General features: G+C 46.0%; 1 protein-coding gene across 1 annotated transcript in view; it reads right to left on the bottom strand.

The window, feature by feature from the left end:
- Positions 1-6932, bottom strand: part of GNAI2 (G protein subunit alpha i2) — a 143167-nt gene extending 136235 nt beyond the window's left edge. The window contains exon 1 of the mRNA XM_063291986.1: positions 6582-6932. Within this exon, the coding sequence (XP_063148056.1) occupies positions 6582-6699 (118 nt within the window). The 5' untranslated portion in view covers positions 6700-6932. The remainder of the gene's footprint in view (positions 1-6581) is intronic.
- Positions 6933-21689: the final 14757 nt, after the last annotated feature.

Raw genomic sequence — 21689 nt, 5'->3', positions numbered from 1 at the left:
TCTGGAGGGAGGAGGCCCTTTGGAACATGCCAGGATGGGAAACAGGGGTGCAGTTTTCCTCATGGTCTGTGGCTCCCTTTGTTCCCTTTCCCCCCAGCAAAGTGACAGGCAGTTCCGTGGGTCACCAAGGAGGGGAAGAATGATTTCCAACACTCCCTGCCAGCTTCCCACAAGCAAAGTCAATGGGGAAGCTGGCAGGAAGTTGCAAGTCACTCCTGCTCTCACTGTTTTTTTGCCCACCCATGGTCATTCTCTCTCTCTGTTCAGGCAAGAAAATATCTCTGAAACGACCCAACAGGTCACGGGTTGTCTAGTTAACTATAATATCCTATATATCATCAATCGCAAAATGCTACTTGAAAAGCAAAATGCAAGGCCCAACTACAGCCTTTTTTTAATTAAGTGAAACATAGAACAATGGCACCAATTAAAATACAAGAAATAAGCAGAAAAGCCTTAGAATTTTTCTTTCAATCTCTTTCTTATTCAGTAAAGTTCAGAACTTGAAAAAAAAGTTTTTTATAGTAGAAACTGATTTTTTCTCCCTGGAAACAGGTTACAAAAGCAAAAAACACAGTTGTCAACTGAAACTAATTAAGTGCTTATTTTCAAATAAGGGCAGATTACCACTAATCTGTAGTTTTGCTGGGTACATTGATTTTTAAAAATATTGTTTGAAAATAAATTTGCTTTTGGTGATTTGAACACTGCTCACATTACCCAACTTTTTCTAAATATTCTCCTTTAATAGAGAACAGGATCTCAACCATTCGCATGGGCGTTTTTTATCTACAGTACAAAAGAAAAACATATTAACTGACTAATAAATTACTGGCTTCACAATCTGCAATAGTCTAAGGTTGGCTCAAGCACAATTTTAGATCCTTAAGATAATGTCAATAAAATAAAGTCTCATCTTACAGGAAGGAAATTTCCAACTGGATGTTTGGAAAAGCTTCCTAACATAAGAAAAGTTCCACACAGAGCCAGATGTAAAAAGCTCCCATTCCTCTGATGGCTCAAACAGAGCATGGACACCATCTATCTGGGAAACTTCGATTTAGATCCCTATACTGAGCAGGGAGTTGGACTTGATGGCCTAAATGGCTCTTCAAATACTATGATCCCAAGAAACAAAAGAAGGTAGTAGTACTAATGGTTTCTTCACATAGGTTGAATCATGCCTGAACTACAGATAAGTCCATGTCAGGATATATAAGCCCTAACTAATGTTCTATTTTAGAGATATCTATGGATGAAGTATTTTTTGGAAATCAGTGGAACAGAACTCCCCATTTCATTAATCTTTGCAAAGCTATGGGCAAAGTACTTACACTGAAAGTCTTAGTAGATATACATCTTTTACTCAATTCAATTTGCACAACAGAAAAAATGTTTCTAAGAGAAAGCATTTTTCAGTTTTAGATCATGCACTATGAACTATGTTTTGCAGAAGAGGAAAATTTATCACCTGCACTTTTTATGTTTAATAGTAGTCTCTTTTAGCTGACTTAAATGTTTAAATAGATTGATTCAGTGCCCTAATATTTCTATAAAAACCAGAGGAATCATCTATTCAAAACAGAAATATATTTCACCAGGCTCTCCTGGTATTAAACGATCACTTGTTTCAAATTACCTCCGTATATGCACATGATAAACCATGGTTTAATTTTATGAGAACAATCCAGTCGCAAGCCTGTCTGTTTCCAGCATCAGCATCACTCAAAATGAAAATTTGGAAGCATTTTACTTTCTCTTTTACATTAACCTCAACTTGTTGTGACATTTCAAACCAGATCAACTGTAGTCTAACTACTGATAGGCAAACAAGTAATTTCAAAGTATAGTTTGAAAGCTAACTGGCTTCAACAAACCACAAATAAAATTTAATTAGAGTTAAGTGGAGACGTAAGGCTGAGATGCAGTTAATCAAAAACAGCAGCAGAATCATCTCATTTCATTTCATGCCATGTTAAAGAAAGAGAGGCAAGGTAGGATACACAAGCCCAAGGTATACTGCAATTTTTCTTTGAAAACAAACCATGTACTTATGTTACACGCAAATGAAACATCTAAGAAACAGAATGTGTGCATTTATATATGTTTAGTTTTACCTATAATTCAATAACTAGTTTTCTTCACTATTTACATTGTTAAAGCCCACCTGAATTTTTTTAAGAAAACACACCAGGAAATAACATTATCAATACAGTGAAACAATATGATGGAAAGCTACTTATTTTGCATTGCAAGCAAGCCTATGCATTTCAGAAGTTCTTAAATCTCTGATTATTACAGCATTTCAGTTCCACAATTAAACTGTTTTTAATATTTAAAATTCCTAAATAATATTAATTATGTGTATTTTATAAGGTATCATTTAATGTTTTATGATTTGTTTAAAATTTTACTTTTAATTGTGCTCCTGATCAGTTGCCCCAAAGAGTGGGCAGCATATAAGTACTCTAAAATAAACAAATTATATTTTGCAATACTCTACCCTTTTCACTGTCTTGAGAAAAATCCATGAATATGGAAAGCAAACTCAAGTCAAAATGGATATTCAAAACATTTCCTTTTTATATTGCATCTCAGCATTTTTATTATTTAAGTTGAGGCTGATAAGTAGAATTCATCAATCTCATTTCAGTGACAGAAGCATCTGTGTACATCAAAAATTGCTAAACAATTATTTAAAAAGCTGTTAACTCATTCCCAAAGGACAGTTTAATTAAAACAACTCAGACAGAAAAGCAACAGCCACAGGGGAAAAAACTACAAGCATAAGGTCAGAGATTTTTGAGAGACAGACAAACTCCAAATTCTACTAAAAAGTTAACAAAAACCTTTCTGCATGCATAATAGACAATTTCTACAGGAACACAAATAGATCTATCTTTCTGCGTGCATTAGGTCAAGAGAAGGAAAGGAATTTCTAGGGTGGTTAAGAAAGCCAAAATCCTCAATAAAAGTTGTGGTAACTCTGAAATATATGGTTTAACGCTGACATATTCCTATTTTCTTTAAGCCAGGATTTCTCAGCCAAGGTTCCGTAGAACCTTAGGGCTCCATGAGAGGTCACTAGGGGTTCCCTGAGAGTTCATGATTTATTTAAAAAATTATTTCAAATTTGGCAACTTCACATTAAAGAGGTAAGTTTCATTCTTTATTTTTAGTTTAAGAACACTGTAAATGCATATATACAGGCCCACACAAGAAACAAAGGTAATTATTTTGTAATCTATGGCTTATATTTGAGCCTGAATGTGCAGGGGTTCCCCGAGGCCTGAAAAATATTTCAAGGGTTCCTTCAGGGTCAAAAGGTTGAGAAAGGCTGCTTTAGGCGATCAGAACAGAAGTGGAAAGTTTCACATTACTGCACCATCTTTTCAAAAAGGCCAAACCTTACACTGTACAATATCTGATTTTTTTTTAAATGTATGAGCTTTTTCAATAACCTTCAGGTGGTTGTTGAGTGCAGAAGGCCACTGGACAACCATTTGTCAGAATGGTATTGGGCAAGGGATTGGACTAGAAGACCTCCAAGGTTCCTTCCAACCCTATGATTCTATGAAATGAATTATGCTCAAATAACAACATTAAAAGTTTGAGGATGTTAATATATAGCACTGCTAGAATTAACTATTGTAATTCATGTTTAATTTTATATCTGTTTAATAAAAATAGAGCTAATAACCTAACTAAACTCAACATTAAATGTTTCTTTTTCAGTTTTATGCCAAATAAGCAAAAACCAGCCTGAAATTGCAATTTAATATAGTTACACTAACTGATTATTTATCTGCATAAAAGTCATGCCATGTCTACCTGAAGAAAGCAAAATCTAAAGATAGGATTTAAAAATAAAAACACAGTTTAAGGTACATCAGAAGCAGAATCAGGTAAGACTTATAATTTAAGAGGGTATGTTAAGATCATCTCTGCAAATGTACATACCACATAAACATGATTTTAGCAATATTTTTATTATACGCATAATGATAAAGCATTGAACCTGATTATAAGATATCTTAATGATGCAGTTACTTCCTAAAGCAAAAAGTACATAGATGAAATTTGCATGCTCAATTACATTTTTCCAGCCAGATATGGGTAGTGTTTGACATAAGGCAATAAAATTGCTTTAAAACATGTCTGTCCAAAGTTTTTCATGTTTAAAAAGTCACACATAATAATGTTGATTGTTAAGTTCATCTCCTATTTTATAACTGTACTATTTTTGGGGTATAGGCTGCTGTCATTTCAACATTTATTGTCATTATGGAACTTACTTCTTGGGTTTTGCTATAGGCTGTGTCACTCAAGGTCAGGCTTTTTGTTCTATTATTTAGCTTTTTATAGCATGTATTGCTAATTTTATTATAGTCCATGATGTTTGCAAGCTGAGCACTCTGACCACATTTTCAAAATAAACAGCAAATTAGACTAACTTAGAATTAATTTTCTGATTAATCCACAAACAGAATGTTATTGCATTAGATACACAATTCATGCTTATTATGACTTTTTTTTTTCAGTTTGATTGTGTAGAAGTAAGGGAGCAAACAAAATGCCTTTGAGAAGACAACCAGCAGAGTGTAAGCACAAAAAGTCTCCTCTCTAACAGCTGGCTTTAAAAGGCATCCTGCTTTGGATAGCTGGGGGTAATACATATCTGCCATGACTTGCAACTCTTAACAGCCATGTATTTGTCTAATTTACTCCCTCTGAAAGCTGGGGGTCACCACTATATCTTGTAGCTTAATTATTAACAATGTGAATTCTTCTTGATAAAACATATAGCTTGATACATGCAAAGTTGTTAATTATAAATGAAAGATCTGTCATCGTGCATGGCAACTCCACATAGTTTCTGATGAGCCAATCATGCCTTCCTACTCAAGAAACAGCTGGGTCTTTCTTTTAGAAGTTTCCCTGTTACCATAACAGAAAAAAATACTCTTGTCTCACATGCTAAATCAATCCACTCATTCATCTCTAACCTACATATTCCTGTTCAATGACAACTATTTTCATGCATGGAAATGAAGTTCACATAACTATTCAAGTGAAGAACTATTCAAACGTACAAAGAAAGCAAGATGTTTGGCTATACTTCCTTTAGCTTGTGCAATGAGTTTTCAAAAAAAAAGGAAGGAAATGAAAAACAGCAAACTTTTATAAAAGAAACAGCACCAAACCCTACCGAGCTAAAAGAAAAGTTTAAATTACCTTAACAACTAAAGACAGAGCATGTTTTAAGTTGGATACAGGGAGGCAAAATCACAAGAAAATCACCAGCTACAAAAGATTTCAGAAAGAAATGTCTCTTAACATAATATATTGAGGGAAGTAGAAAAGTGATTCTTAACTTTACTGATAAGTAACTTGTGCCATCCATGTAAATACATATATACATACACACTGATGTATCCATTAGCCCCAGCCAGCAAGCCAAGCACAAGAATGTGTGGGAGCCACTGACCAAAATATTCAGAAGGACCAGGTTATTTGTCTTTGCTGGGAAAACTTCTTTCCAATCTGCCATCCTCTAGCTGTGCTTGGACTACAACTCCCATCCTCTGCAGAGGGAAAACGGGTGAATGCGGTAGTTGGGAATGATACAGCAACAATCCAATACATTTGGAGACCAGAAGGGTTTGCTTTAGAACAACTGTGGTTTACTTGCAGTTGAAATTATTCTTCCCCAAGACTACCACAGGTGGCAGAGAGTAGCAAATGCGGAGCCACCATCAACGGTTATCCACTGATAACGGAAACAAAAACTGAGGCCTGTGGGAGGAATGAAAAACATACGGGGCGGGGGAGGAATTCAGGCATATTTTAGGTTATGGCCTCGCTAAGTTTTTAGAAGGATCACCCACTAAAGAAAAAGCAGCTGAGGACTGGACGTGCCAGGCCAAATTTAGAAACCGAGTAGGCTAAAGAGGGGGGGGAAAGGTCTCAGCGGGGATGTATTTTACAGGCTGATTTGGGGGCATGGCCATGTCAGCTCTCTTGAGAAGCAAAAGAGCTCGCGACGAAGAGGAAAACCAAACTGTGCCTCATGAGGAGTCGAGCTGTTTACCTTAGGGGAAAAAATGGGATGGTCGGATAGGACGGGTTGGCCCTCTGAGCTTCTAACTCCCTTTTGACGCCGCATAAAACGAAAGGGCTCTAGCTGCTTGCTTCGGGGGTGGGGGGAGCGGCGCGGGGATCCTCTTCCCGCTGCGCCGGAGGCCAGGGCAGGGATATGGCGGCCGCCGAAAAGCCAGAGGCAACGATTCAGCAGCACGAGACAGACCCAAGAGACCGGAGAAGCGCCAGAATCCCGGAAAGTCCCTCAAGTGCAGAGGGAGGCAGGCGGCGCAGTCGGGGAGGTGGTGGGAAAGCGGACATCGGGCACGGAAACGAGACGGCCAGGGCGTGGGCGCGCTGTCCATCCCGGCCCGCTTGTTGGGCAACAAGCCCGGCCTTGCCTCCCAAGGAAGCGGGCACAGGAGCAAGCCCCGCGGACCAGGCGCCGGAGCTGGGCGGCGCGCCGGGGGGAAGGGCACTCTCGGGGCAGGGGACCTCACCGAGGAGAAGCAGCTTCACCTCCCGCGCCGCCTTCTCGCCGTCCTCCCGGAGGTTTTTATCGATCATCTTCGAACGCTCGGCGGCCGCTTTGTCTTCGGCGCTCACCGTGCAGCCCATGGCGCCGCTTGGCTCCTGCCGGCCGAGCGAAACCGAGGGCGAGCAAAGGGACGCGAGCCTAGGCTGCCTCGGCACCACAGTGAGCGGGGCTGACAACAGGGGTGGGGCGGGTCGTCGCTGCCCCACGCGGGCTGCTAGGCTGCTCCCTTCGTCCCCTTCGGTGCCGGCGCGGCTGGTCTGAGCGGCCGCTGACTCGGATAGGAGAAGGGCGGGGACCCGGAGGCGGGACCGTTCCGCTCAGCCCCAGCTCGGCTCCTCTCTCTGAGGAAGGGAGGAGAGAAGGAGGGGGAGGAAGACGGAGGGCAGTTTGGGCGGGCTTGCCGTCACCAAGTGGAGAAAGAAGAGGCGGCCCCAGATACGCAATAGTGGGGGGTGGGGGTGAGTGGAGAGAGGCGAAGGAAGCGGGACGCCCTGCAAGAAATAGCGACGTGGAGGGAAAAGCGGGGAGGCTGAGGGGCGGGGCAGGGCCCTGGCGCTAAGCGAAGCGAACGGGCGCTGCGGAGCTGAGGCCGGCCGCCTTCTGAGGACTGGCTGGAACAGGTCTCGGACGGGGCGAACGAACGCCGTAAGATTCTGAATCAACGCCTGAGGGATCGCGGCGAGAGGCGGGGAGGGGATTTGGGCAGGTACGATTTCGGCTGCGGGAAAGGCTCCCGCTTAACCGCTGACCGTCCCTCTGGGCCGAAACGCAGAGAGTACATGGGCCTGCCCCGGAAAGCAGCCCCCTCCCCTACCTCCCGTGGTGGCTTAGCTGTCACAGAAGTACAACAGCGGACCGGAGACGTCCATTGGTTAATTTTTCTGTACAGGATTGCCTACATCTGTCAGGAATGTAAACTGGGAATATTGAGACGAGTCCCTCCATAGATGAGCAGACGGTGGGGATATTGCTTCTTTTCAGGACATGATATTGACAGCATGTTAATAATGACTGTGATGCGTGTCCCACGCTTTATTGTGCTGCGTATCACGTGTTGGCAAGCCGTACACTGAGGAAGACAGTTGTAATGATCACCGTGGTGATGAGTAGCCTCCTGGTGAATTTCCTAACCCACAGGCATCCATTAGTATAGTAAATTTCTCGGCTTCCAAGTAATATCAGTGGCATTCTCTATGGAAGAAACTATTACATCAAGCTTACCAATTATCTTCGGGATGGTTTGGACTACAACTCCCAGAATTCTCAACCACCATGAGCCTTACAGTGGTACTAGACTGGGAAAGCTTGCCTTAGATCCATTTCACTTGTTTTACTGAATGGTATGATTCATGTACAAGGATGTGCAAATAAAATTTAGGCCAGATATTCTATGTGGTCTTCCTGTTTTTCAATATTTATAATTCCTTCCCTTCAACCAACTAAAAATCTGGGGAAACAATTAAAAAATCACAACATGGCTTAGAATAATGGGGAGCCATGTGATGTGGATTCACATGCACTGAGTTATGGTCCATCACACAGAACAGAATGAAAGAACATCGCTAAAGAAGTACTGAATTGTTCCTTCCAGGGAAGGAAGCCTCTGTTGGGTGGTCACATGCACACAGATCGTTCATTTTATTAGTACTGTAGTCTTAAGTATGAGCAATCCAATCAAAATGAAACTTCCCAGAACTTAGGAGAGATCATAATTTCCCTTTTAAACATAACTGCCTTTAAAAAAATCTGATTAGGCTACTGTTTCTTTGGACATAGTTATCCTCCCCACAAAACTGGAGGGTTGCTTTTATATTATTATTGAACAAACTTTTGCTTGTGTTTACCTCATATTATCAACTATATTAGAAGAAGGCAACCCAGAGCAGTCTACAACTATGCCATTCTTTCTCCTGAACTTCTCACAAGGAAAAAAAAGTCTTGCACAAACCATGCAAACAGCTAATACAAAAGCCTTATTTTCCTGCAGACAGTCCTGGAGTTCCAAAAGGAGAATTCCTTGTACCCCAATGAGAGTGATTGCTCCTTAGCCAGGTGCCTCTTTTGTTTGCAAAGACCAAATCTTGAGGCCAAGCCTGCAGGAAGTGAGTGGTGAACATCTAGGTACAGTAGTAGCATAGTGTGCAGAAATTGCAAAGAAGCCCTCTTAGACTGCTGAGCTGACATCCTGACATAAGATACTGAGGCCGGAAACTTGTTTTGCTGGTAGGCCCATTTGAAAGCTTGTGAATGCTAAGTGGGGTGTGGGGAGAAGGGGGGCTTCCCCATTCAGAAAATGTGTGAAGCCAGATATTGTGCTTTGTAAATCACAGCTTACAATTTAGCATCCTGTTTGAGCCCAATTATACCTTAGTCAACAAACCATAGTTAAACAAACAATATCCTAGCCAAGTCTACTTTTTCTTAATGTAGTGAACAGTGGAAATAAAATGCCTATATATGAGTTTCAGGGAAGCCTCCCTTACAACAGCTGACAAATGAATCTATGGAATTCTGATTTTTTTTTTTTTAGACATTGCTGAAACAATTTTTCCTGTGTGGGTTTTTTTTTTAATTTATTTCATTCTACTAACTAATTGTCTATTATTTCTACTAATGCCTGCATAATCAATGATTTTACTGTAGGTGTATTAATAAATTATAGATTTATCTGATTGTTGTTTAAACTTTAAACAAAATATCTACAATAGGAAGACAAAAGAGTCACAGTGATGAGATGGGTGGCCAATTAATTGTATAAATAAATAAAGCCATAAGTACATTGTCAGCCTTCGAGGTTGTCCAGGCAAGAAACCAAAACCATGAGTCCTAATGTTACCTTTATTGTAAGGTTACAGTAAGAGAATCTTAGAAGTCTGAAAGCGCTTCCCCCTCCCCTGCCTTTACTTTCCAGAGAACTTGGGAGGGTCCCTTCTGAGATGCTTTCGCCAACCCCATCCCTCCTTTGGACTCAGATTTCTGTTATCAGACCATTGTCAAGGCTGCGGCCTTTCCTCCTGTCTCCCAAGGTTATTCTCACAACCCATTACTGTACATTCATTCAGTTCTGAAATTGTCAGTAGGTATACATGCTAGCATACATGCACATATACATGCTGTACAAGTATTGCTATGGTTCAATTATTATATAGATGTAATAAGGTAAGAAAAGTGCACTTCATTTTTTCCTGAAATTATAGTAACATTGCATTGAAATTCAGCAATATCTGTTTCTGGACTCTTAATATTTCCCCTTCTCTTGTATATGACTATGCAGAATCCAAAGTGAACCATAAAGTAGGATCTAAAGTTCTGTTTAGACAAACAAAAGGATGGTAGTTAAAATGCTAAAGTTAGCAATCTGTCGAACTGGAGACAAAGAAGTGTGACAGGCAGGCAAGACGGTCAAAGGTCACAAGGTCTGCAACTTTGGGATGTTCGAACAGCACCACAACAGGGCAACCAAGTTCTAAGATTTCTAGCTTGAGGTGTCAGTCATGGCTTTCACCTCAGAGGGAAAAATCAGATCTCAGAGTCTTTTCCCCACCTCCTCAGTTTCTATGGCTGGTGCTTTCTGACATGAGGAAAGCCCCTAAGGGACTCTAATATGAGTCTGAAATATTCAACCCTCTTTCACGTTTCTGGCATGAGGGAAAATTTAGATCAGCCCTGGGTCACAAAGTGAGTGAAAGCTCTTTTTTTAAAAAAACAATGTAGGGAAAGCAGTAAAACCTGCTTTTCCTTTACTTCCATGTCTATCACTGGCTTGGATAACTTGGAATGATCTGAGGTACAATATTCTTAGATTGGCACCTGAATTGCCCTGTCCAGATATCTTAAATTGTCTCCTAATGTTTAAGCAAAATGTCTGTATGTTAGTTATAGTTTTGCTCTCTCACGTTCACTTTCAGAACCACAGAAAAATCCTGCTCATAGCTCTTTCAGCAAAGAAGAGAAAAGCTAATGTAGGTTGGAACAAAATCTTCACAGCAATTGCCAGAGTGATCTCATGCATATTTCCATTTCTTAGCCTGATCTATAAGACAAAGCTGTTATGCACTCTGAACACCTTAAAAAAGTTAGGATAAACATATGGGCAATAAATACAGAACATATTCCCTGAAACGTATGTGCACCTTGTGAGCCATAACAGAAAGGTCCTTTTTTCCAGTAAATGTTTCTTTGAAATGCTTGGCACTAGCTGCTGTGATTTTATGCTCTGATGGTTGCTTTGTTTTATGGTTGCTATAATTTTATTATAGTTGTTTTTTATCACCTGATGATGATGAATATTATGTTGTTTCATTCATTTTGTGTTGTAAACCATCTTGAGCCTGAGGAGAGAGGACAGGGAATTAAATTTTAAAATAAAAATCAGACAGAAGGTCTAAAGTGTAGTTGACTTCATATTCTACCTATCATATAATGACTTGGAAGATTTATACATAGAAGGAACATGTGAACAAGTTTATTTTTGGAAAATCCCTGTTACTACTTTCAAACACTATTATTATATATGATGATTTACATAGTCTTATAGAGGTAATTACAGCCCCTTCCTTGAAGAACTCACCATCTAAACCAAGTCTTCAAATAAGGCAGAAGAGAAAAGGGATATTCAAAGATAATAAGGGATTATGGTTGGCTAACTCTGCTTGTCTAGTGAGGCCTCCTTGGAAAATCTTTCCCATTTGTAGCACCTGAGCCTCCCAAAGTTTGTTTCTGTAAATCAAAGGAACTTTAGGGATTGCTAAAACAGGATGGACTCAACAGAACATGGGGAGGGGGAATGGCTACCAAGCTGAAATCCCTTTCCACACATATGCAATACCTTTGAACCCGACCCAACCAAAAATGTTTCCTATTATTAGAGATTATAGACTAATCAAGACCAATTTATTTATTTAAAAGACTTAGATGGCCACCCATCTTAAAACACAAGTCTCTGCAACTCGCAGCCACAATAGTAACCAAAAACAGCGTTAAGAACAATAAAACCAAAACCTGGCACCTCAGCCATCCTTCTCTAACACATCCAGCAAAACCATCCCTTGACTCCAACCTCATCCTATCCCAACACATGGGAGAAGAGCCAGTTATGTGAGTATGTTGCATATTCCAGTGCAAAAGCCAAGAAAAGCTATACTTTGATATTCTCTCATTATCCCTTGACATTGTGAAAGTGTCATGCGCTGCCTACCTCCGAGTAATAAACAGACGCTGATTCCGTGGAACAGGCTCTGGTTTATTCGCAGTGTAGATACAGTATAGGAAAAAAGCTGAGAGTGACAGGAGCGCGCCGGTGCGGGGTTTAAATACCCCGCGCTGGTCAGCGCCCCCTCACTCGCGGTTACGTCACCCCCCCTTTGTCCAACACGCTGTCCTGCCGGTAGGTGAGGGGTTGCGAGGCCCCGCTGGCGTTCCGGGATCGCCCATCATCGGTTTCCCTATTCCTCCGGTGATTGCTGTCAGCTGGGCGATCTCCGTTGCGTTAGCGCTAACAGCTTGGGTGTGCCTCGCGATCCGTTTAGCCATTGCCTCTTGTCCTTCAGTCTTTGTAAGTTGATGGCTACTTATCTTGAGCCCCTTCCCCTGTTTCCTTGTTATTGTCATGTGTGCCATTGCGCTGATGTCTTCAGCTCAACGGCACTCATGACATACTGCCCCCTGTCCGAATAGTGCCCCCCCCCCGGTTTTCTGGTTTTTTACCAGGAGAGCTGTCAAAGTGGTTTTTTTTTTTTTTTTTTTAATTTCCCGCCGGAGTGTTTTTCGCCCCTCCCTTTGTTCCGCCCTCTACCACGTGTCTCTCTAGGGTGTGTTCTTAGTGCGCATGCCCAGGTCACACCCTGGGCGTGCGCATGCTCCGGCCACACCCTGTTTGTTTGGCTCAGTTCGACAAGGAGAGAGGCGTGGCTGGTCGGGTGCTTATCAGCTCCAGGTAGGGCCCTTATTTTTTATTCTAAGTGCGTCGCCTTTGTTATGTGTGCTCCTGGGCGTTGCCCCCAGGATGCACTGTTGACTTGCTTGCCACTCCCCCGTGGGCCCGGGGCGGGGGGAGGGTGCTGGCGACCGCTTGTTACTGCCTCGTGGGCCCGGGGCGGGGGGGGTGAGTCCCGGGGGGGGAGGTCCACCCAAGTCGCAGGCTTGGGGGGGCCCTTTCCCTTGGGGCACGGTAGGCGGGGGGGGCCGCGGGGGAGGGGTTATACAGGTGACGGTTTGCTGGTCTTGGTTTTGGCTTGTCGGGGTATGCCCGGTGAAAAGCCCGGGTCAGGTCAGGCGCGTTAACGTTGTGCGCCGCCACCCATTCTGGGTGGGGGAAGTGTTTCCACCTGACCAAATAGTGTAAAGTTCCCCGTTGCCTGCGAGAGTCGAGTATGTCCCTTACGTCAAAGTGATGTTGCCCGTTGATCATCACCGGTGAGGGCAGTGGCGTGCTTGGGTGCCATCGAGAGGTGGTTGCCGGTTTCAGGAGGCTGGTGTGGAACACCGGGTGGAGTCTCCGTAGGTTGTGTGGCAGGTCCAAGCGTATTGCCACCGGGTTCACTATCTGCGTGACTCGGAACGGCCCGATGTACTTAGGCCCCAGTTTTTTCGAGGGTTGGGGTGACTTTAGGAATTTGGTGGATAGGTAGACCATATCCCCCGCCTGGAACGTCGGTTGTTGGCGCCGGTGCTTGTCGGCCTGCTCTTTGTAGGCCGCCTGTGCATCCTTCAGCGCTGCCATGATTATTGGCCACGATTCCGCAATCTTCCGTCCCCAGTCGCTAGCGTCCACCTGGGGTTCCGGGGGTTGTGGTAGCTCTGGTATGGGGACGAAGTCGCGCCCCGAGACTACCTCGAACGGAGTTTTCCCCGTGCTCGTGTGGACGGCGTTGTTGTATGCGACTTCGGCGAACGGGAGCAGTTCGGCCCAATCGTCTTGATGATAGTTGGTATATGCGCGTATGAATTGCTCCAGGGTGGCATTAAGGACCTCTGTGGCTCCGTCCGTCTGGGGGTGCCAGGCAGTGGATAGGGCCTGTTGGGTCCCCGTCAGCTTTAGGAAGGCCCGCCAGAATTTAGAAGTGAACTGTGTGCCCCTGTCGGTCACCACACGTGCGGGACATCCGTGTAACCTGTACACGTGGATGAGGAAGAGTTTGGCTAGTTGTTGTGCGGACGGGACCGACGTGCAGGGGATGAAGTGGGCCTGTTTCGAGAAATAGTCCTTCACCACCCAAATGGCCGTTTTCTTCTGGCTGGGTGGGAGGTCCACTATAAAATCCATGGAGATTTCCTCCCATGGGCGGGAGGGTTCTGCCACCTGTTGTAAAAGCCCCGCGGGTTTGCCTGGTGCCCGTTTGGCCCTGGCGCACGTTGGGCAGGACGCTACGTATGCTTTCACGTCTCGTCTTAGCGCGGGCCACCAGAATTGACGCCTTGTTAGGTGTAGGGTCTTAAGGAACCCAAAGTGTCCCGCTTGCTTGGCGTCGTGGGATCTATGCAAGATCGCTTGGCGTTGCGAGTCCAGGACATAGATTCTGCCTTCCCCCCATGCCAGGTCCTGTGCCATCATTACCTTGTCGGGGTTTGCCAGGAACCAGGGGTCGGTTTTGAGGGCGGTGGCGAGGTCCGTGCGTATCCCCCCTGGTAGTTGCGGTTGGCGTCGTCTGGTCACAGGTTGTCCCGCCGTCGGTTGCGCCGTAGAGTCGAGCTGCCTCCGAGCGCCGCTCCGGGTGGTCACGGCCATCCCCAGTTGAGAGGCGGATAGGACCGTCCCAATGGTGTCTGGGGCGGGCTCTTCGTCTTGGGGCAGTCGGGAAAGGGCGTCGGCCAGGAAGTTCTTTTTACCCAGCATGAACTTCAGCTGGAAGTTGAAGCGGCTGAAGAATTGGGCCCATCGGACCTGTTTTGGGCTGAGGCGTCTGGGCGTTCGGAGGGCCTCGAGGTTCCGGTGGTCGGTCCAGACCTCGAATGGTTGGGTGGCTCCCTCGAGTAGGTGTCTCCATGTTTCTAGCGCCAATTTTACCGCGAAGGCTTCTTTCTCCCAGACGTGCCATCGCCTTTCTGTCTCGGAAAATTTCCTCGACAGGTAGGCGCATGGTTTCAGGAGTCCTGTGGGGTCCTTTTGGAGTAGGATGGCCCCCAGGGAGAAGTCTGAGGCGTCGGCTTGGACCACGAACGGCCGTTCTGGGTCCGGGTGCGCGAGGATTGGCTCCGTGGTGAACAGCGCTTTCAACTTGTTGAATGCGGTCTGGCACGCGGGAGTCCAATTCAATACTGTGCCCGGGTTCTTGGCGCGTCGGGTGTCCCCCACCCCTTTGGTTTTGAGGAGGTCCGTTAGGGGGAGGGCTATCTCTGCGAACCCCCGGGCGAATGACCTGTAAAAATTCGCGAAGCCGAGGAAGCTCTGGAGTTGGCATCTGTTGCGGGGGCGTTCCCAGTTCAGCACCGCCTCGACTTTTGCGGGGTCCATTTCTATGCCGTCTCTGGAGATTCGGTACCCCAGGTAGTCTAGGCGCGCTTTATGGAATTTGCACTTTGTGGGTTTGGCATAGAGCTGCGCCCTTCTGAGTTTGTTGAGGACTTGCCTGACTAGGGTCACATGTTCCTTGTGCATTTTAGTGTAGATAAGGACATCGTCTATGTAGACAAGGACCCCTTTGAACAGGTGTTCATGCAGGACCTCATTGATGAGCTGCATAAACACCCCGGGGGCCCCCGTGAGTCCGAACGGCAGCACTTTGTACTGGAAGGCGCCTAGGGGGCAGTTGAACGCAGTCTTCCATTCGTCCCCCTCCCTGATTCGGATGCGGTAGTACGCCTCGCGAAGGTCCAGTTTGGAGAAGACTTTGCCCGTGGACAGGTGGGCGAGCATGTCTTTCACCAGGGGTAAGGGGTATTTGTTGGACAGGGAAGCCGCGTTTAGGCCCCGGTAGTCGGTGCAGAGCCGTAGGGTGCCGTCTTTCTTCTCCCGGAATAAGACGGGGGCTCCGACCGGTGAGCATGCTGGCTCTATGAATCCCCTCTCTAGGTTTTTATCGATGAACTCCCGGAGGGTTGCCATCTCCTTCGGGGTCATCGAGTAGATCTTCGGTCTAGGTAAGGGGACGTCGGGCAGCAGGTCGATCCGACAGTCCGTCTTGCGGTGGGGGGGTAGTTGGTCAGCTTCCGCCTCTCCGAAGACCTCGGAGAAGTCGGCGTATTGTTCCGGTAGGTCTGCTATGGTAGCTGCGTTGTCCTGTGTAGTCGCCTCTGCTCGTCCCACAGTGGGGTTGGTTCTGCCCGCCGGAACTGGTGCCCGATACTCGCCGTCGCCAAATGTGAAGGTGCGGGTCTCCCAGTCGATGCGCGGGTTGTTTGTCGCGAGCCATGGCATTCCCAGGACTGCAATGGGTCGTCCGATGTGGGTGACGACGAACGATGTGCGTTCGGTGTGAGTGCCCATTTGCAGGGTGACCGGCTCAGTTTGCATCGTGGCTGGTTTCCCTCCCGCTGTTGAGCCGTCCAGCTGGTGGAATGCCAGCGGCGTGGGGAGGGGGAAGCAGCGGAGGTCGAGTTTGGCGACTAAGTCGGGGTGGATGAGGTTTTTTGAGCACCCCGAGTCCACTAGTGCCGCGGCCGTGGTGGCTCCGTTGCCGGCAGAGAGTTTGATTGCCGCCATTATCACGGAGCTTTCGCCGTTCCGTCGAGGTGGTCCGTGCTGCTGTCCCACCGCCTGCCTCGCAACGCGTTTCAGGGCAGGCAGGGAGCGTTTCCCGCCGGCTGGTCTGGGTCTACGTCGTCCTCTTCCCCCCAGTGGGCGTCCCAGCCTTCCTCTGGTGTCGCTGTGGCTCCGGTCATTCGGTGGTGAGGGGGCGGCGGTGGGTTAGGTGGTTTGGGGCTAGTTTTCGGGGTGGGTTTAGGCACACTGGTCGGCAGTCGGTTGGCGAAGCAATCTGCCGTCTTGTGCCCTAGTTTTCCACACCTCCCGCAGGGCCCACGATTAAATTTCTTCTTTGGGTATGTGGGGCCGGCCGTCCCCACGTGTGATGCAGGTACCTTTTTGCAGGTGTTGTTCGTGTCTTCCGTAGTTGTCATGAGGAAGGTGCGGTGCGCGTGTTTGGCTTTCCCCGCGAGGTGGATCCACCCGTGTAGAGTTTCTGGGTCGTCGCGGTAGAGGGCCCATTGAAGTACGTCGCGGTTGAGCCCCCTTTTGAACATTTCCAGCAGGGTGGTCTCGGACCAGTCGTTGACCTTCCCCGCGAGGGCTTTGAACTCGAGGGCGTAGTCCGGGACAGTGCGTGTGCCCTGTTTAAGTCTTTGGAGTGCGCTTTTCGCCCTCACTTTGGCTAGTGGGTCCTCGAAGTAGCTTTTCATCTCGTTGATGAAGGCGGGGAAGTTGGCGAGGGCGGGGGAGCTGGACTCGTACAGTTGGACGTACCAGTCCGCCGCCCGGTCTTGTAGTTTGATCGCCACGGCAGCGATCTTGTCCGCTTCGGAGTCGTAGGAGTGTCCGTGCCTCCCCATGAACTCCCTGGCGTTCGTGATGAAGAACGACAGTTTCGCGGGGTTCCCATCAAAGAAGATGGGGAAGTCCTTTGGGGCCCGGGCGTTTTGTGCGCCCCTTCCTCTCGCTTCCCGGCCTGTGGCGTCGTCCGCCTGGGCCGTTTGTTGACCTTCATTTGGCCCGTGGGGGTTCGGCGCTTCGCTCGGGGTGTGGACCTGTGCGGGGGCGTCGTTGGGCGGCGCGGGGGGCATCAGCGACTGAAGCATGGTCCGGAGTTCCTTCAGTTGGGTCTCCATGGCCGCGAGTCTAGCTTGTGCGTCCTCATCCGCGATCCGCGCCGCCGCTGGGGCCGGTTCCGTCGGTGCGTCGGCGGGGGTGGGTTGCCGGTGGGGTTCAGTCTCTCTCGGCCGTTGGTCCGCTTCCTCCGCCGTCGGCTGGGTTGCTTCTTCGTCCTCCCCCGTGCTTACCGCCATTGGGCTGCCGCTCCACGCCCGTTGCTGGGGTGCGATGTGGGGTGCAGGGTTCTCCGCTGGTCTCGGGAGGTATGTTGCTCCCTCCCGTGGCCGGGTTGCCTCCATCGCCATCTCCCCTTGGGGTTGGAGCTGAGGCTCGGGTTGGGTCGGGTGGGCGTCCATGGCTCCGGGAGTCCGCGGTGCCTCTGGCCTCGATCGGTCCTCCTCTGCTTCTTGCCGTGCGGCTCGCCCCCCTTGTCCACGTCGCACCGGCCTCATCGTTCTTGGTCTTCTCGCCGTCTACTCCTCCCGCGGCTCGTTATCATCCGGTGGGGCTCGGCGAGGCTGAGTTTATGACTCTCAGCTTTATGTCATGCGCTGCCTACCTCCGAGTAATACACAGACGCTGATTCCGTGGAACAGGCTCTGGTTTATTCGCAGTGTAGATACAGTATAGGAAAAAAGCTGAGAGTGACAGGAGCGCGCCGGTGCGGGGTTTAAATACCCCGCGCCGGTCAGCGCCCCCTCACTCGCGGTTACGTCACCCCCCTTTGTCCAACACGCTGTCCTGCCGGTAGGTGAGGGGTTGCGAGGCCCCGCTGGCGTTCCGGGATCACCCATCATCGGTTTCCCTATTCCTCCGGTGATTGCTGTCAGCTGGGCGATCTCCGTTGCGTTAGCGCTAACAGCTTGGGTGTGCCTCGCGATCCGTTTAGCCATTGTCTCTTGTCCTTCAGTCTTTGTAAGTTGATGGCTACTTATCTTGAGCCCCTTCCCCTGTTTCCTTGTTATTGTCATGTGTGCCGTTGCGCTGATGTCTTCAGCTCAACGGCACTCATGACAGAAAGTTTGTGGGTTTTCAGAATAGTTAGGCCCTTCGGGAATAAAGATTTTCTCCCAACCTATTACATTGCATTCATTTATTTTCTGTAATCCATTTGGCCACATTTGGTTTGGACAAGAAGTACAGTGGGTAGTTGCTTCATTTAACCCCAAAGCTTAGTAACAAAATGACTTCCTAAAGAGATAAAGCGGGAACAGGAAAGTCTAAAACTGTATATCTATGTACCTTAGTAACATAAGAAAAACTCTTGCATCTCCACTCTCATCTTAGGGTCAGTGAGCTGCAAAACGTCCCACTGTGGGGAGAGAGAAGAAAATGCAAATGTTCTGCTTTGGGCTAGCCAAACTGATTTTCTTTTATGTTCAATGCAGACATGTAACAGGCAGTTCTTTGAATAAGCACCTTGATACCCTATTGCGCTGGATGGCAATTTAAAACAAATTTTAATTTCAAGTTTCATGGATTTTGATTGAAGGGAGGAAAGTTCAGAAGGCCTATTGCAGTTATTTTGGCTTATGTACACTGGTTTATTTGTTTTATTTATTCAATTTATATTGCCACCCATCTCAAACTAGTGACTCTTTGTTGTTGATACACATCCAAGAAGTGCTGTTCATCAGCAAAACTATGAATTCATCTGAGATGAATTTGAAGGAATGCTGGAAGGCATATTTTTTTTAAAAATTGCATGGGAATGATAGTGGTATGTCAAAGACTGGAACTGAAAGAAATGTTATAAAGTGCTGGTTAGAAGCGATACCTCCTAAACAAATTGCATTTTTATGGCTTTCTGCAAAAAACTCTCCTCCCTTTGGGATATGAACAAGCTAAGAGAATTCTGACACAATGTGTTCTGGACATGGAAAGACCTCAAGACCAGTCTCTACTGCCCAGGAATGTTTTCTGAACAGTCAATCTTACATTTTCAGACCAGTGAGATACTTAAATTACATAATTAAATATGGTATCTAAGTTGAGAAGACCCTTAACACTGACTCAGTTTAATGCTCTGCCTTCAACTATTTTAGAAGGCAGATACAAAAAAAAAAATCCATATGCTCCTTGACTATGTCCATGTGATACAGGAGCCATAGAATCTATTGCCCATATTTTACTGTACTGCTGTTTTTATACAGATAATAAAATCTGTTTTATTTCCCCTTATCTGGTAAAATACCCAAGTCATTCGGATACCTTCTATACACAAACTCTTCTTTCAGATCAAAGGGATTCTACCTCCCTGGGCATTGCCAAATTCTAACTCCAACATTCCTTAAGATAGTACAACTGTGCCTAACCCTTGAATAACACTGGATGGATGGATGGATGGATGGATGGATGGATGGATGGATAGATAGAGTTTATTTTTGCCTCCTTCTACCTTAGAATTTTAGTTTGAGTTTTAAAGGTAAATTAAAGAACAGAAATGAATGTTATTGATGGTTTAATATTCAAATGATGAAAAGGAAGTCATAAATGCTTTGAGAATGTTGACAAATGGTGAAGCCACAGGGATATATGATGTAATAAGAACTGTTAAAATATAGATGTAGTTTCCTTACAAAGTGGCTATGTGACTTGTTGACTGTGTGGGTGAAGACTGTATCTGTGCTTAAAGACTGGAAGAATGCTGTGATTATAGAGATGAGAAGGTAGTGAGAAGGTATGCAAAATCCTGGGGGATTAGTTTCTTAAGTGTACCTGGGAGGTTTGGTAGAATTCTGCTCAAAAGGATATGAGAAATGACAATGATCAAATTTTGGGGCATGCAGGGCACCAGAATTTTGCTCTCCAGCAGCTTATTGAGAAATGTATGAATGTGAGAAAGGAAATTTACTATACATTTGTTAATTCAGAAAAAGTGAAGCTTTAGAATAGTCAATAAAACAGAAATAGATGTTTTTCTGAAACTCCCTTGCTTTTTCCATTATCCAGCAATTCTAAAGCCTTTGACTGTGTGGACCATAACAAATTGTGGCAAGTTCTTAGTGGTATGGGGATACCAAGTCATCTTGTCTGCCTCCTGAGGAATCTGTATAACGACCAAGTAGCAACAGTAAGAACAGACCACAGAACAACGGACTGGTTTAAGATTGGGAAAGGAGTACGGCAGGGCTGTATATTCTCACCCTACCTATTCAACTTGTATGCAGAACACATCATACGACATGCTGGGCTTGAGGAATCCAAGGTTGGAGTTAAAATCGCTGGAAGAAACATTAACAATCTCAGATATGCAGATGATACCACTTTGATGGCTGAAAGCGAAGAGGAACTGAGGAGCCTTATGATGAAGGTGAAAGAAGAAAGTGCAAAAGCTGGCTTGCAGCTAAACCTCAAAAAAACCAAGATTATGGCAACCAGCTTGATTGATAACTGGCAAATAGAGGGAGAAAATGTAGAAGCAGTGAAAGACTTTGTATTCCTAGGTGTGAAGATTACTGCAGATGCTGACTGCAGTCAGGAAATCAGAAGACGCTTAATCCTTGGGAGAAGAGCAATGACAAATCTCGATAAAATAGTTAAGAGCAGAGACATCACACTGACAACAAAGGTCCGCATAGTTAAAGCAGTTGTGTTCCCTGCAGTAACATATGGCTGCGAGAGCTGGACCATAAGGAAAGCTGAGCGAAGGAAGATCGATGCTTTTGAACTGTGGTGTTGGAGGAAAATTCTGAGAGTGCCTTGGACTGCAAGAAGATCAAACCAGTCCATCCTCCAGGAAATAAAGCCAGACTGCTCACTTGAGGGAATGATATTAAAGGCAAAACTGAAATACTGTCTCCTACTGCCTTGTTATTAGCAATGCTCTTAAGGCCCATTCAACCTCACTCTTCAGGATGTCTGGCTCTAGCTCACTGACCACACCGTCAAAGCTATCCCCGATATTGTTATCCTTCCTATACAGGTCTTCTGTATATTCTTGCCACCTTTTCTTGATCTCTTCTTCTTCTGTTAGGTCCTTGCCATCTTTGTTTTTGATCATACCCATTTTTGCCTGGAATTTACCTCCGATGTTTCTAATTTTCTGGAAGAGGTCTCTTGTCCTTCCTATTCTATTGTCTTCTTCCACTTCCGCACATTGCTTGTTTAAAAATAATTCCTTATCTCTTCTGGCTAACCTCTGGAATTTTGCATTTAATTGGGCATATCTCCCCCTATCACTGTTGCCTTTTGCTTTCCTTCTTTCTTGGGCTACTTCTAGTGTCTCAGCAGACAGCCATTTTGCCTTCTTGATTTTCTCTTTCTTTGGGATGTATTTTGTTGCCGCCTCCTGAACAATGTTGCGGACTTCTGTCCAGAGTTCTT

The sequence above is a fragment of the Candoia aspera genome, chromosome 2 (assembly GCF_035149785.1).
Source record: "Candoia aspera isolate rCanAsp1 chromosome 2, rCanAsp1.hap2, whole genome shotgun sequence".
In the NCBI taxonomy this organism is placed as follows: Eukaryota; Metazoa; Chordata; class Lepidosauria; order Squamata; family Boidae; genus Candoia; species Candoia aspera.
The sequence above is the reverse complement of the archived record's forward strand: the minus strand, read 5'-3'. Positions and strand labels throughout refer to the sequence as shown.